This window comes from Peromyscus maniculatus, chromosome 5, assembly GCF_049852395.1.
Source record: "Peromyscus maniculatus bairdii isolate BWxNUB_F1_BW_parent chromosome 5, HU_Pman_BW_mat_3.1, whole genome shotgun sequence".
Taxonomy (NCBI): domain Eukaryota; kingdom Metazoa; phylum Chordata; class Mammalia; order Rodentia; family Cricetidae; genus Peromyscus; species Peromyscus maniculatus.
The window spans coordinates 43,667,783-43,684,115 of record NC_134856.1 but is presented as its reverse complement, the minus strand read 5'-3'; the positions used below and the strand labels follow the sequence as shown (position 1 = coordinate 43,684,115).

General features: G+C 44.7%; 1 protein-coding gene across 2 annotated transcripts in view; it reads right to left on the bottom strand.

Annotated features, from left to right (window-relative positions):
* Hydin (HYDIN axonemal central pair apparatus protein) overlaps positions 1-16,333 on the bottom strand; it is a 358,418-nt gene that overhangs the window by 14,636 nt on the left and 327,449 nt on the right. For both annotated transcript variants that reach the window (XM_042277692.2, XM_015992939.3), the window contains exons 72-79: positions 14,341-14,506; positions 11,545-11,692; positions 10,477-10,684; positions 9,831-10,052; positions 7,823-7,992; positions 3,568-3,766; positions 2,270-2,428; positions 148-425 (exon numbers count right to left, since the gene is read on the bottom strand). In XM_042277692.2, coding sequence (XP_042133626.1) covers positions 148-425; positions 2,270-2,428; positions 3,568-3,766; positions 7,823-7,992; positions 9,831-10,052; positions 10,477-10,684; positions 11,545-11,692; positions 14,341-14,506 — 1,550 coding nt within the window. The remainder of the gene's footprint in view (positions 1-147; positions 426-2,269; positions 2,429-3,567; positions 3,767-7,822; positions 7,993-9,830; positions 10,053-10,476; positions 10,685-11,544; positions 11,693-14,340; positions 14,507-16,333) is intronic.

The following is a 16,333-nucleotide window of genomic DNA, read 5'->3' as shown; positions in this document are numbered from 1 at the left end:
GATGGGCATATACCAGGATTGTACCAATGTTTTCTACCATGTAATCACTGTTGTAGCTGTTACTGTGATGTTTCCTTTGAGGAACAGACTTTAGAGATGTAGATGTCTGCTACAGCCTCTGGTGGGAGACACCGCTGTCCATCCTACCTTGCACCCACATCGCCTGTGTTCATCATGAGGATGCGCTTTGTGGCTTGTGTCTGGTACACAACAGGACCAAAGGGAAGATGGTCCTGGTCCAGGGAAATCTCTAGGGCCTGACAGCAGCCGCTAAGGAGAAAGAGGGGACGCAGTAGTCCCATCCATTCCATGAACACCTCCTCAGAGAAAAGAGGGATGCGCTTCTTGGGGGCAAAGGTAATCTCTAGCTTGCAGATTTCCTTGGGCTTCAGGGTGATATTGTGGAAGGGTTCCAAGGTGATGACCTAGACAGAAAGACAACGTGACTCAGGAGCTGAAGGCAGGGGGGCTCCTCGGGCCCCCGTGTCCTGAGGTCTTGCTGCTGGGGCTCTCAGCCCAGGCATCAAATCTCATGTTACCAGCTGGGTCATCTTTGACAAGTTACTCAGACTCTCCCCTTTGCTTGCCCTTCAGTGAAGGGCAAGATCACGTCTGTAAAATGTGGGGCATATGACAGGGAGCCAACAACTGCTAATTTCCTGTACTGTTCCATTTTTCAGCTCCTTTGGGCATTTCATTCTTCCTTCCTCCTCCATGGTAGAGGAAACAGTAGCAGGAAACATGAAACAAGGAGCATCAATCCAGTCTTTCTCAAGTGCTCCCTCAAGTGCTCCCAGATGGGAGAGCATCGGGTTACGTGAACTAAGCCAGACTCAGAAATACAAGATCACATGTTTCCTCTCATTTAACATTTAATCATTTCACATGATTTAACTATATATGTATGTATTTAACTATACACACACACACACACACACACACACACACATGTGCGCACACGCTTTGCAAGGAGCAGGAGGACTATGAGTGAAGAGGAAATGGTCTAAAGGAGGGGGAGAGCTAACAAGACAGGATGGGGGTGGGGAAGAAATGCAAAGCACTGTATGCTTTTTCTCCTGTGCTGACTCTAGATGTAACATCTGCAAACACACACACACACACACACATGATAAGAAAGCAGAAGAGACTTTCTGAGGGGAGAAAGGGGAACAGCAGGAGTGGGGGAACAGGGATAGGAAAGGAGAGTTGGGGGTGGTAAATAAGAACAAGGTACAATCACATACATACATATGTGTGCAAAAATGTCATAATGAGCCGGGAGTGGTGGCACATGCCTTTAATCCCAGAACTCAAGAGGTAGAGGCAGGCGGATCTCTGAATTCTAGGCCAGCTTGGTCTACAGGATGAGTTCCAGGACAGCCAGGGCTACACAGAAAAACCCTGTCTCAAAAAAATTAACAAAACAAAACAAGCAAACAAACAAATTAAAAGGTTGTGATAAAACTATTATTTTGTGTGCTAACTAAAAATACAAATAATGAAGAGTAAGTACTGGGCCTAATAAAATACAGACCCCAGGCTTTGCTCAGGCCAGCTGAATCAGTGTGTCGGGATGGTCTAGAACCTGCATTTTCTAAAGTTCCCCAGGTGACTTGTATTCTAAAGTTCGGGAGCCACTGCATAAATGCCTATCTGGCTTCCTCTTTCCCCTTAGTCCTGGTAAGAAGCAAACCCAAATCTGTTGTAAGGAAGCCAGCTCCTTATACTCTCTGTCCAGAGCGCAGAGCAGTCGGCAGGCAGGCGTGGAGGGAGGCGGCAGGGGGTGAGGGGAGGGCACAGGAGAAAACAGTTCTGGGGATTTCCCAAAGGGCATGACTTTGGGAGCTAGCCTGAGGTAACATCTCAAGGCAGGTCACCTTAACAACTCTGGTTACCCCCTAAGGGGCGATTTGATAAAGCCATCTGAGGGTACAGTTCGCTGGCAGAGCACTTGTACACAAAGTGAAAGATCCTGGGTTCTATTCCCACCCCTGATAAAGAGACCAACCAACCCACCAAGCAAACACTGATCCAGCTGGGCTGTTAATGGCCCTGACCCGCTGGGACTGAGGAGTTTCGTTTTGGATTTCTGAAGAATGGGGAATAAAGAGTTTTCCCTCTTTGTCTGCATGGGATGGTGGGCAGCATGGAGTCCTGGGATGGGATACTCTCTGGGTTTCTTGCTCTGGCTGGCCTCTCATAGCCAATTTTTCTATATCCTGCAAACCCCCATGGCCTGCCCCAGTCCCCCCCATTTCCCTACACTGACCTTGGCTTCCTGGAGTTCTGGAATGGAGAACATGACAGACTGGTTAAAGGTGAGCTGCGCAAGGCTGTTGTTCATGATGGAAACAGTTTTCTTTACAACCTGTCCTGGCAGGACAGCTCCTAACTTCACGATCCTGTTGGCTGGATCTAGAACCAAGATCTGTGTGACCAGAAAGAGTGGAGAGCAGAGTTTGTCAGTCAATGTGGAAAACAAACACGATGCTTATGTCCACAGAAGCATGGGCAGCTCCCTCTTTCCATGACCTAATTGCTTCAGGTCAGGTGCTCCTTCATTTCATCACTAGCTTCCCCAACCCTGGAGACATGAGCATTGGAACCTCCAAAACCTGTAGAAGGGATTTCCCCTCTCTGTGTAACTCATCTCCATCAATGTGCACGTGTAAGACCACACACACACACACACACACACACACACACACACACACACACACACACACACAAACACCTGTGACTTTCTTTTGTTCTGACTATAAAAGCTCACACAGCCTTTTGGATTGTGGACCACATCCCCCAGGTTAACCCAGATCTTGCTACCAACCCTTGGTCTCTCATATTTAGCTCACAATGAATTTTTTCTAATTCTCTTTGGAGCAAGAGCTGTGCTTTGTGTTGATAAGGCACAAGAGGTGCCTTTTGCTCCTGTGGCTTAAGGGGAGGTGGCCACACACCCCTTTCCTTGCTCATTTGTTGAAATATCCTCTGCATTCTTGAGAACCTTGATTTTTTTTTCAGACTTCTCAAACCTTCTGTTACAATATAATGCTGCCACCAGAAAAATACCAGACATAGTTATCAGCTGCCAGTTTCACAGGGGTGACTATCAGGACCACTGCCTACAGGTCTGGGTCACCTGGGCAGGAGGAGTTTCTGAATGTAATCCTGGAACCCACAGCTGGCTGAGAACATTCACCAGTGAGGGTGAGAAGGAGGGATAGTTCACAGCTGACCCCATGTCTGCATAAGCCACGATGTCCAGTGGGATGTTGTATGTGACACTTCTCCAAGAAGACGCTGAACACTTCTAAGTGCTTGCAGTTGTCAGAGTTCATCAGTACAGTGATTCTGAGTAGGAGCTGGGGTTCCCTTGAGCCTAGCTGAAAAATTCCTCCCCACCTTTTGTGAGTAGGGGCATCATCTTGGTGGGGCCAGATGATACTGGGTGGAGCAATCCCAGGAGAAGAGGAGAGGAGGAGGTGGAGAGGTGTGTGGGTTCCAGTGAGCAGGAAGTCTGGGAAGAGGAAGGAGGAGGGTTCTGAAGCCCCGCCCACTGCCTCTTACCTTCATTTCTGTACCTTTCCCTCTGATCTCCACTGTCTGCTGAGAGAGCCCATTGATTTCAAAGGGGATGAGCTCTCGGTAGCTGATCGCTTCCCGAGGGTAAAAGGTAATTGGGATCTCCAGTGTCTTCCCTGGCTTTATCACGTCCACGTTGAAGTTCACCTCAACATGTGTGGTGTTGGTGTATAAACAATCTAGGCTGGGGAAGACCAAGAGGAAGGGGGGTAAGCACCAGGAAGGCAGAACTGGAGAGACTGATGGGTCCCCTATGCTTTCTGGGCTGAAAGGTGACCGATTTCCTGTCCTAGAGTCAGAGGAGTCACCAACGATCTGGAAGGGATGGCAGCAATGACCGGCTCATGTTCGTTCAGGTGCAGTCAAGCTATTCAGCCTAAGTTACATCCTGAGGTGTGGGTGGGAGCAGATCTCAAACCCAAAAGCTCACACTTTCAATCCATTGATGCCCTTTTTCTTGAAAATGCCTCTCAAAGTCTTGCACTCTTTCACAAGGGGAAAGCGCTTCAGAAGTCCCTGGTGACAAAGCTCAGCAGGGTGCAGTGCTCTAGAGTTGGGCAGACAGGAGTGTGGATCAGGATCTGCCAATAACTACCCATGTGACCACGTGACACGGAAAAATTTGCTCAGGGCATTCAGATCTGCTCCCTTACCTGTAAAATGGGGTTAGTGGCAGCTACTTCATAGGGTTGTTGTAGGAATTAAATGAGATAGTTATGAAAGCACTTTTTAAAACTTATTTTATTTAAAATAATTTTTAAAAGATTTATTTTATCTTCATTTTTATATGTATGAATGTATTGCCTGTGTGTGTATATATGTACACTGTGTATGCCTGGCACCCTCAGAGGTCAGATGGAAGATCATCTCTACCCTACTCCCCCTGGGTGGAGAGCACCTAGACTTTTCTAGGAGAACTTCTCCTCATCTTCCTGATGTGTTTTTGGACAAGGGGTTTACCTTAATGGATGCACAGAGTTCAAAGCTTTTAAGTAGACTGGCATGATATCAAACTGTAAATGGAAGACTATAAGTAGATATGATTTAAAGTATTTATTTTTATTTTGTGTCTATGAGTGTTTGCCTACATGTATATATGCATACCACATGCATGCCAGAGGTCAGAAGAGGATGTTAGATACCCTGGAACTGGAGTTGGAGATGCTTATAAGCCATGATGTGGGTGCTCGGAATGGAATGTGGGTCCTCTGCAAGGGTAGCAAGTGCTCCCAACCACTGAACCATCTCTCCATCTTGGTAGGTAAGATTTTAAATTTATTTAAAACTAAATAGCAGTCTTGTGATTTAATATCTAGAATAATTACAGCAGTAGCAGCAGCTAACAGTAAGAGTTCCAGAGACTGTTCTAAGTACTACTTCCTATGGCATTTAAAATGTTTTGTTAACCTAAGCTTTTTCATGGCAATGAGACACATCTGCTTCTGGCAGTACCAATTACTTCAAAGAGGATGATGGGCATCGAAGAAACTCCTTATGGAGTTTGCTTTCAATGTGGCAAGGCTAGCCATTTGGGCAAGAAGCTGCTCTTGCCTGGACTGCTTGGCAGTATGCTATATAAACTGGATATGCAGGATCTACAGGAAAGTGACTGCTAAACTTTACCAAAATAGGCAGGACAGTTCTTCAAATTTCCTGCTTCACTGAAAAGCTTGCCAGATACTCTAGGCCTGTAGGCTGAGGATGGATGTCTCAACATTACAGAAGAATTTTGGGTGACTGTCCAGGCAGCCAGATGTCTCTGTCATTTCTAGAGTTTTGGAAGTTGCTTACAACCCTCTTCTGGGGTCTTTGATGGAGTTGAAGACTTGATAGTTATAATTATAGTTTTCCTAAATTATGATAAAAGGTAAATTGGATATGAAACTTTAGACTCACAAAGATAGGATAGATAATAGAGTATTTTTTAATTTTGCCAAATACAAATAGACTGGATACTGTAACTGACTCTTACTTGATAATTGTTTTTGTTGTACATAATTTTACTATGTTAAAGTTAAAACCTTCCTTTTTGATTAGACAGAAAGGGGGAAATACTGTGGGATGTCCTTCTGTATGCTGTGAATATGTGTCTCTCTCATTGGTTGATAATGAAGTTGTTTGGTCTACAGCCAGGCAGAATAAGGCTGGGCGGGAAAGCCAGAGATACAGGGAGATGAAGAAGGGCAGAGTCAGAGAGATGCCAGTCTGCTACCACTGAAGAAGGAAGATATATAGAAAATGAGGTAACAAGCCATGAACCCACATGGCAAAACATATGGGTTAATTTAAATGTAAGAGTTAGCTAGTAATAAGCCTGAGCCATTGGGCAAACATTTATAATTAATATAAGCCTCTGAGGGATTATTTGGAAACAGTTGCAGGATGGGGTGGGGCAGAGAAAAACCTCCATTTACAGCTTCCAGATGTGGTCTCCTACTTTAGGCAAGGAGACAGGCATAGAGAATTAAAAAATTTAAAATATGGGTTTGGCATGGTGGTACATATCTGTAATCCTAGTACTTAGGAGGCTGAGATAGAAGGATTATGAGTTTGAGGCCAGCCTGGGCTACATAGTGAGATCTAGGCCAGCTTGGGCCACACAGTGAGACGTCATCTCAAAACTAACAGACAATACACTCCCCCACAACAACAAAAACAAAAAGAGTAAAACAAAATAAATTTGCTCAGTGTTACAGCTATGAAAGAGTTGATACTTGAACTTGGGGTTATGCCATCCGATGTGGTAGTGACAAGACACAGTAGTAATTAAAGTTAAAATTAATTAAAATTAAATTAAAATGCAGTTCTTTGGTTACACCAAGCTACATACAGCTAAAGGCCATCATATTGGACAGCGTAGATAACAATGTTTTTCCACTGCGCAATGTTCTCTGTAGGGCTGATACAGAGATCTGTGCATGAAACAGATCAGTGGCTGAACTAGATTCTCTTATTTGGTCTGAAAAGAGGTGTAGAGACCTGGACTGAAACATTCTACAGGGGTGATACAGGCAGGCTGGGTTTTATCTGGAAGATTTAGGCTCAGCACAGACCTGCTAATTACTGCAGAGCAATTCACTTTTAAACTCTCTCACCTTCTTTCCAAATCTATTGCATGAGGAAATGAAACAGAAGCTACTGGAGTTTGCATTAGGTAGTCATTTGACACAGCCTTCTCGTGGTGGCTTGAGAGAAAATGGCCCCCAAAGGGAGTGGCACTATTAGGAGGTGTGGCCATGTTGGAGTAGGTGTGGTTTTGTTGGAGGAAGTGTGTCACTGTGGGGGCGGGCTTTGAGGTCTTTTTCTCAAGTTTCACTCAGTGTGACAGCCAGTTGACTTCCTGTTGCCTGCAAGATGTAGCTCTCTCAGCTCCAGCACCATGTCTACCTGCATGGCAGCACCATGCTCCCCATCCTGCTGCTGCTGGACTGAACCTCTGAAACTGTAAGCCACCACCTCAGTTAGATGTTTTCTTTGTAAGAGTTGCCGTGTCTTCACAGCAATGTGAAGTCTGGTGTCTCTTCACAGCAATAAAAACCCAAACTAAGACACCTCTACAAATCAAAAAGAGGATGTTTAGCAGGAAACTCATGGATGCCCAAGTATTCATATTAATGGTGGAGATAGGGAACCAGGATTAATGTCACCTGTGCTGGATGTTTCTCATCATTTCTGTCTTGGTAAAATGAACTAGTTAGCATCACCTGTCAACTTGATACAGTCTAGAATCACCTGGGGGGAAAAAGAGGCTTAATTGTGTAAGTGTCTTTAGCGGGTTGGTCTGTTGGCGTGTCTATGGGGGATTGTCTTGACTGTTAACTGATGCAGGAGGGCTCAGCTCACTATGGGTGGCACCATCCCTGGGCAGGTGGTCCTGGCCTATAAGAGAATGAGTTAAACCTGAGTCTGAGGGTGAGCTGTGAAGCAGCATTCCTCCATGGTTTCTGCTGTACTTCCTTGGTTGTGAGTTCCCTGGTAGGAGGTAAGGCTCAGTGGAGTAGCCAAGCAGTTCTGGCTTCAATTCCTGCCCCAAGTTCCTGCTCTGACTTCCCTCCATGATGGACTGTGACCTGGATGTGTCAGATGAAATAAACCCTTCCCTCACCTGAGCTGCTGTTGGTCAGAGAGCTTTATTACAGCAACAGAGATGAAATTAGAAGACAGGATGTCCCCTACATGGAGGCTGTAGACTCCTCAAGTTGTTGTGGAATCATCTTACCTCTCTGTGAAGACCGCTTACCTCATAGAGGTTTCTTCTTTGTTGGTGACAACGAGGGTTTGTTTGTATGGCGGCATCCCAGCTTGGTAGATGAAGCAAGTCCCAAAGTTGTGGCTGGTGAAGGAGAAATGGACAGCTGGGCTCACAGCACAGCCTAAGATGTTGCATATGAATGTTGGGCCGTGGCTGATCTGCAAGGAGATGGGCCAGAGGCCTGTAATTAGAGGCAGGAAGACAGGGCAATTGCATCCACAGGATAAGAAAGAAAGTGGTTGGTGCTTTACAAATTACAGGTTTCGGGGTGCCATCTCCAGAGAGTCTGTTTCAATAGGACTGCGTTTATTTGTTTACAGTTTGCTACTCTAATCAGAGTCTACACTGGCTCTTGCTCTGTTCCTATAGCCTGAAGACAGAGTGGCTGGCAGAAATGGCTAATTATCATACAGGGTGGGACTGTGGTTGCCAACAGGTCTAAGTGAAAGGCTGATTTCTCATCTTCCCTTGTGTTTCAGGGTAGCCACTGGATATAGTTCTGCCATTGGGTTGTAACTAAGAGATAAAAGTGCAGCTGAGTGGTGATGGTGCATGCCTTTAATCCCAGCACTTGGGAGGCAGAGTGATTTCTGTGAGTTTGAGGCCAGCATGATTTACAGAGTGAGTTTCAGGACACCAAGGCTACACAAAGAAACCCTGTCTTAAAATACCAAAACAATAATAACAATAACAAAAACAAAAGATAAAGGGGTGTCTCCTATCTTGTTTAAATGAGTAAAGTCTATCTATCTATCTATCTATCTATCTATCTATCTATCTATCTATCTATCTATCTATCTATCTAATGTGTATGGGTATTTTACTTGCATATATGTATGTGTACTACATGAATGCAGAACCTGTGAAGGTCCTGGGGACAGGGATTACAGTTTCCAGCTGCCATTGGGGTGCTAGGAATCAAACTCAGGTCTTCTGGAAGAGCAGCCAGTGCTCTTAACCACTGAGCTATCTCTCTCTGGCCTGTGGGCAAAGTCTTTTACTTTCTTCTTGGCCTCACCCTGGAATGCTAGAGGTAAGAATTGATGGCCTCCTCAACAGTATTTCAGGCCCACGATATGCATGTGTCCATGTGATGCTGTCTTGATGCGGTGAATATGCTGAAGCTTCTCAAAGACCCCTGTAAACAGATACTCCTCTAACTTGTCCCTTTGTTTGTCCCCAAGTGCTACTGCCACCGTAGGCGGCTGCAACTGTTTGACACTTGTTACTGACTATTCTGGACAAATATCCCATAACAAAAGAAGGTGTAAAGTGGCCTAACTTTGATTCGGTTGAAATGAAAATAAGCCCTGTGAATAGAGAGAAGTTCCCATTGGACTTCTAGATTGGGGACTGACGAGATGGCTCATGGGTAAAGGACATGCACACACACATGAACTTCTAGAGTGGGATAATAATGACAGTTCCTTTACAGTGGAGCTTTTGAGGCAGTCCAAACTGACTCTTCCTGCTCCGGTGGCTAAGAGGTTACCCGTCGGTATGGTTCACTGCAGAGCTCTTGTCTACCCAGACTGCTGCAGAGACTGGGGGATGCTGGAAGGTGGGAATAGGGCGAACTGAACACTGCAGACCTCATTGTCTTTATGGATCTGAAGTCATTCTGGTATAAATGCTTCTAGGACAGTCACTTTCTGTAGTTCTGAGGAAGCTGGGTTTGCCAGTGTTGTCCCTGACGTCAGAGTGTCTTTTAGATGTCCTTATCTGACATCACTGTTCTCGGCTTTTCATTTAACACCTCATCTCGGAGAGTGCTGTGTGTATACCTTCTCTGCCCTATCCAGCCCTCCCACTTAGTTTAATGTCTGAACAGTGTGTGGTCCGTTATTTGCTTTCTGGCTGACACTGCTGAGGCTTCTGTTCCGGAGCTTGTGGAGCTGTCTCCAAATCAACCACCCTGTAGAAACTGCTTAAACTAACCAGCTGGGGCCACAACCACAGATTCTTTTAGCGTCTGGAAAACATTAAATGGTCTCACCTTGATTCTGAGCTCCAGGCCCTTCAAGACACACTTTTGATATGGTTGGAAAGACAGGTTGGCAGGTTCTGACTGCCCCACATCTACGCTATTGTCGGTGGGCGTGAAGTCCAAGTACTGCAACAGGGCTTTTGGCCCAGAGAGCTCTGCCTGGTAGCTGAAGTTGAACTTGCCAGTGTTGATGAAGTTGAATTCACACTGCACACATTCATTTAACTCTACCTGAGAGACAGAGGGAGAACAGAGCAGAGAATGAAAAAACCATAGATACCCTGTTTAGGCAGAAAAGTTCTTTGGGAAATAAGGATGAAGAGTGATATTGCTAAGCTGGGCGTTATTAACTGAAGGGAATTCGATATTCTAGCAAGACCCACCAAGTGGTGGGGTCTTCCTATATCTGGCGTGTAAGTTGGTAATTTAATTTTTAGATCTTTCTTGGTAGTGAAAACCTTTCCTTTTTGTTTAATGCCAAGTGTTCATGTCATATTCATCCTCCAAAAAATAATAAAAACATTCCCATCATAATTCTGAGGGTGGATTTGTTTGGTCTCTCTAGTATTTGAGACAGGAAGACTCAGCTCATACTCACTGTACCATGTCCCCTAGCTAAAGGTAGAGAGATAGTGATGGTCTTGTTACCCCTTACCTCATAGAAGTTGATGGTGTTGATCTGGTTGGACATCAAGAGGGTGGTGGAGCCTGTCCTGTCTCTGCACTTGACTTCTGCGTTCATTGTGTAGCCCTCGGCCTTGACATTTAGTGTCAGAGGGTGGGCTTTCCTTTTTACATTACAGATCAAATTAAAGTTCACATCTCCTTCTTGCTTTGGTGTGAAGAAAATATCAATTGGGAAACTGATAGGGAAACAAGACAGCAGATTAATTGACTAGGCTGGCCTGTTAAAATCTAATAAAACAAGAGTCCACTGGATATTAGATACACTCTGAACAAAGGACACCACCACCACCACCACTCCAAATTAAGTGAATTATAAAGATTTTCCAGGCAAAGCTTGGTACTGCTTTGTGGATTCATATGCACAAGACCACAAGGAAAAGGCTATGGACATGAGAAAAATATTAAGATGAAGATTAGGATTAGGGCTGGGGAGGTGGCTCAGTGGTTAAGAGCACTAGCTGCTCTTCCAGAGGACCAGGGTTCAACTCTCAGCACCCACATGGCAGCTCACAACTGTCTGTAACTCGAGTCCTAGGGAATCTGATGCCCTCTTCTGCCCTCAGCAGCATGTTGCACATATGGTGCACAGACAGACATGTAGGCAAACCACTCATTCACACATTAAAAAAAATGAAAAATTTCAATGCCCCATAATTTATCAAGGGGAGTCGGGCAGAAGAGAGATGAAATCGCATATATATTAGAGTTGGGAGAGGTTTTCATTTTTCTTTCTTTAGGATTTGTTTTTGGTGTGTGTGTGTGTGTGTGTGTGTGTGTGTGTGTGTGTGTGTGTGTGTGTGCGTGCACATGCATGTGTACATCAGCAGTACACGTGTGGAGGGAGGTCAGAGGATAACCTGTGGGAGTCAGTTCTCTCCTCCCATGGACATTTAGGTTCTGGGGATTGAACTCAGGTTGTCAGGCATGGTGGCAGGTGCCTTTACCACTGAGTCATCCTGATGACCCAGAAGAGATTTTTTAATAAATGAAAGGCCTGGGACCCTGCATGCATCCCGAGGACGTCCTTTGTACTTACCTGGACAGTGGTGGGATCCAGCCTTCCATGGGACACACAACCAGGCTGTTGTTGAATCCTTCAGAAAAACGAGAGTTATCCTGGAAGGCAAAATTGAACCCATGCTCCTCCTTGTTGATGATCTTCACAGTCTCTCGGACTTCTCTGCCTGGGGAGGAAACAGCAGCCCTCAGCAAAGGCCTCTTGCCTGGTCACTGAGATACTGTAGCAGATAACGGCCCACATGTAAGAGGAAGGCTTCACAGAGCAGTCTCAGGGTAGCCATGGACTGCCTCATTTCCTTCCTTTTGCTTTTCCAGGGACCTTCCTCCTGGAGGGGTTCCACATCTTCCTTCTAGAATGTCTCTTCCCTAACTGACTGCTCTGTCGAGAAGGTAGGTTCTCTGACCTGGCCACAGCCCTGCTGGGACGCTCCTGACACCGTTCTCTTCCCTTGCTCCTTCACTCAGGAGTTGTAATGTCTTCTTGGGTCATTATCCTCCTCATCCCCTTCGATGGCCCACATCTCCATAAAGAATTCTTCTTTTGAATTTGACCTTGGATGACCCTGGGCTTTCCTGTGCAGGGTCCTGATTCATTCTTTTGTTTTCTCTTTGGCTAATGTTAAAACATTTATTTGCTCTGGGCGGCGGTGGCACATGACTTTAATCCCAGCACTTGAGAAGCCAGGTGGATCTTTGTAAGTTCGAGGCCAGCCTGGGCTACAGAGTGAGTTCCAGGACAGCCAGGACGGTATCACAGAGAAACCCTGTCTTGGAAAACAAACAAACAAACAAACAAACCAAAACCAAACAACCAAACAAACATTTGCCTATAAAACTTTAGGATCAACTTATCCAATTCTCTTCCTCAGTCCTTTAGAGATTGAGGCTCTCAGATTTCACAAATAACTTTTATTAGCATAAATGTGAACCAAGTACTACTTGGGACATAGCTATACTAACATCAAGTCTATCTGAAATTAACTGTGAATCCTGTGGAAACCTAGCTGGGATTCTAATTGAAATCTGATTAAAATTGCATTTAATTTTGGGAGAACTAACCAAATGTTTAGCCCTTATTTGGAAGCATGCTAATATGATTTAACTCTTGACATATAGGTCTTAGGAATTGGATTTATCTTTGGATATTGTACACTTAGTTAGCAGTAACTGGTTTTTACTTTTGTTTTTGCTTCTAGGTATTTACAACAAAATGGGACGAAACTGTTCATTTTTTGCACATTTGTCTCACTCGTTTTACCAAATTATCTCAATTCTAGTAGTTTCTCTCTCTTGACTCTTGAGGCTTTATGTGTACAAAGTGATTAGTCACAGCAACTTAGATGATTTTTTTCTTTCTCCCTTAAAGTTAATGCCCATTGTGCTTATTTTTTGATTTTTCCTATTTGTTAAAATCTCTAAGAAAATGTTTGGTTATAGAGGTCATGGTAAGTACTCTTGTCTAACTCATTTTAATTCTAGTAGTTTCAGTGACTTACCACAGGACACCATTTGCTTGTCTCTTGCTATAGGTTAATATTCTTTATGTTTTCCCTCCAACTCTTGTTTTATTACTGGAGGGTTTTTGAGGGTGGGGATAGGGAAGAACTTTTGATGAATTTTAGCAATGACTTTTTGGTACATTAGCATGAACATATGTTCTTCATTATTGATATAATGATTATACTGAAATATAAATCACTGCATTTGTGGGTTAAACTCTTCATATTGTTTGGCTTACTATCAAGAATATATATATATATATATATATATATATATATATATATATATATATATATATTTGTTTTGGTTTTTCAAGACAGAGTTTCTCTATGTAGTTCTGCGCCTTTCCTGGAACTCACTTTGTAGACTAGGCTGGCCTCGAACTCACAGAGATTCTCCTGCCTCTGCCTCCCGAGTGCTGAGATTAAAGGTGTGCGCCACCACCGGCCGGCAGAATATTGTTGTCTAAATAAACATCTAACTAATCACTTGAAAATTCTTTGGCCTTAGTTGTATTTTACATGTCCCACTCATATCCACATGAAAGACACACAGAGTTATTATATCTGGTGGCTGCTTCCTCTACACCACAGGTCTCTGCTGGAATGTTACCTTGTCAGCATCTACCACATCCCTCTTCTTTCTACCCTGCTGCGTTCTTTCCTATAACACACAGCAGCCTCTGATTTACTATATATTTTACTTGGTTTTGTTAGTCTCCATCCCATGATTAGAATGTTAACCCGAGAACTTTGTGCTTTATTTTAGTGTATTCCCATCCCACAAAGGAGTATTTGGGCCAATCTGGTATCTCCCCACCCCCTGATCTGGAGATTGAACCAGGGCTTTGCGCATGCTTGCCAAGCACCCCACCGAGCCACACCTCCCTTCAGCCCATCAGTAACAATTTCTGACCCAGTGAATGCATGAAAAGACGGTAGAGGAATCTGAACATGGTGGAACAGACCAAGCACCAATAAAACACAGCCCACGGCCTGGAGGTGAGAGACATGGACAAAACACACAGCTCTAAAGATGAAGAATCAGTGCAGGACCCAAAGGAACCTGCCCATGAGACTCTATAACAAACCTCCCAGGTATTCCCAAGGTGTTAGGGTGTGGCTGCCAAAGACAGTTGATGGAAATGAGATTCAGAAGAAACTATTATATGGTTCTCTGATAAGTGACGGAGTCTTTCTGATATATTTCTAGAAGGTTCCAAGAGGAGTGTCCTATGATGGTCTGTTCCTGGAGTCCTTGATGACCTAAGGTCATGCCAGCTCAAAATGAAAAACTGACTGGGCCTTCTTACCAATGAGGAGAGAGCTGAAGTTGAGATGTGACTTGTCAAGAGATATGAGGGGGTCTGTGGTTTTGCCCACCAGCAGGAAGGGGACCGAGATATTATGCTCTGGGATAGAGAACGTCCAGAGTGCCTCTGTGATGTCCAGGTGAGCAGGCAGGAACTGGAACATAACCTAAGAAGACAATTCGGAAAAGGACAGTGAGCTTCTTCTTTGTCCCTTTGGAGACCTCCTAGCATGAGGGCCATAAGAAGTGACATTTCCCCAGGTTATCATTACCATCTAAAGCAGGTGTGGCTCTATCAGCAACGTCAACCAGTTTGCCCTGCCTTTGGAAGAGCGGAGCCGTCTGCCACACCCACAGCCTGTGCGTCATGATTATATTGTAGTCTGTGCCATTCTTTGGGATGGCACGATTGTAGCACAGGGGACCGGAACTTGCACCCTTACCAAAGAAAGACAACCTACATGTCTGTCAACAGTCTGACATAGAGCCCAATTCAAAATCACTACCAGGGCAACAAGATCTTTCTCTCTCTCCTCTGCCTGCCCGCCCGCCTGCCCGCCCGCCTGCCTGCCTGTCTCTGAAAGTCAGAAAAAGATAATGAGTGACTGGGCTGGACAGCAGTGACATTGATGGGATGGATTCCTTGAGGATGAGCTGGGCCATGGCATGCCACAGTCTATTTGCTAAGTGAAGATACAAAGGAGCAAAAACATCACTAATGAGGATAGGAAGAAACTGGCTGGTAGAGAGAAAATGGAGCAGACTTCTAGAAAGAAGCAGAAAGACCTGGTAGGAGAGTCCATTCTCAAAAGCTACCATAGGTGTTTGGCTCCCTTCCCCCCGGGGGAAGCGAACCTGAATGAGTCTCTTTGTACTTGGTTGATCAGGATTGGATGGAAGAACGATAGCATTTGGTAAGGTCCATGCCAATGACAAGATAATGCAGGAATGATGTTCTGGAAATATGTCACTTGAATGACACTACTCTTGCCCCAAACCAGCACAATCTTGGATGACAGATTCTGCAACTTGCCTCTCTAGGAGTTGGTTTTTGATACATTTCTGAGCTATGGAGAAGGAGTCTATCTAAGCAGAACCACAGCTATGGTGGTCCTGGATCCTATGTTGAACTAGATGGCTTTGAACACTGTCAATATGCAGAAGCCAAGTGGAGAGTCTACAGATATGCTTCATTTTGTTTGGAGGGGGTTAAAAATAATGAGCTAACTACCAATACATAGGATAGAGAGATTCACACAGAAATACAGAAATTTGGTGTTTCCAGAAAAGTCTAGGAGAACAGGTCTTCCTGGGTCTATTTGTCTGTGTGGTGATCATCTGCCAGAGGAGATGTAAAGCCAGTGGGCCTTGATGCCAGCACTGCCTGTCATTTTCCCCCTGGCTGGCTTTGTTCATTTGGGTGACCTTACAGAAGGCATTAAATATTTTTTAAAAAGATTTTATTCTTAATTATGTGTATGTAGGTGTTTAGGTGTGGGTATGTGCATATGATCGCAGGTGTCCAGAGGTCAGAGGTGACAGATCATTTGGAGCTGGGGTTATAGGCCTGTTATGGGTGCTGGGAACTGAACTTGGGTCCTTTGCAAGAATAAAAAGCATTCTTAACTGTTGTCTCTCCAGAACCAACACCAGCATTTTAATTTATTCTTACCTCCCCCACCCTGTGTGTGAGGGGTGGGGTGGGGTGGGTGATGGGGGTGGGTGGGTGCTTGTGTGCTCAGCACACATATGGAGGTCAGAGGACAACTTGTGGGAGTTGGCTTTCTCCATCCATCATGTGGGTCTCAAGCTTGGCAGCAATCACCCCCTTCCTGCTGAGACACCTCACCAGCTTCCCGGAGGTATTTGAATTCATAATTTCCATTTCATGGGTTTATTGCTATGTGTAAGATTTTCTGTCGAACTTGCTGGCCATAGAGCCTACGAGAATGCTTTGACTGTCAAGTTCACACATAAATCTGACTCCCTGCCCT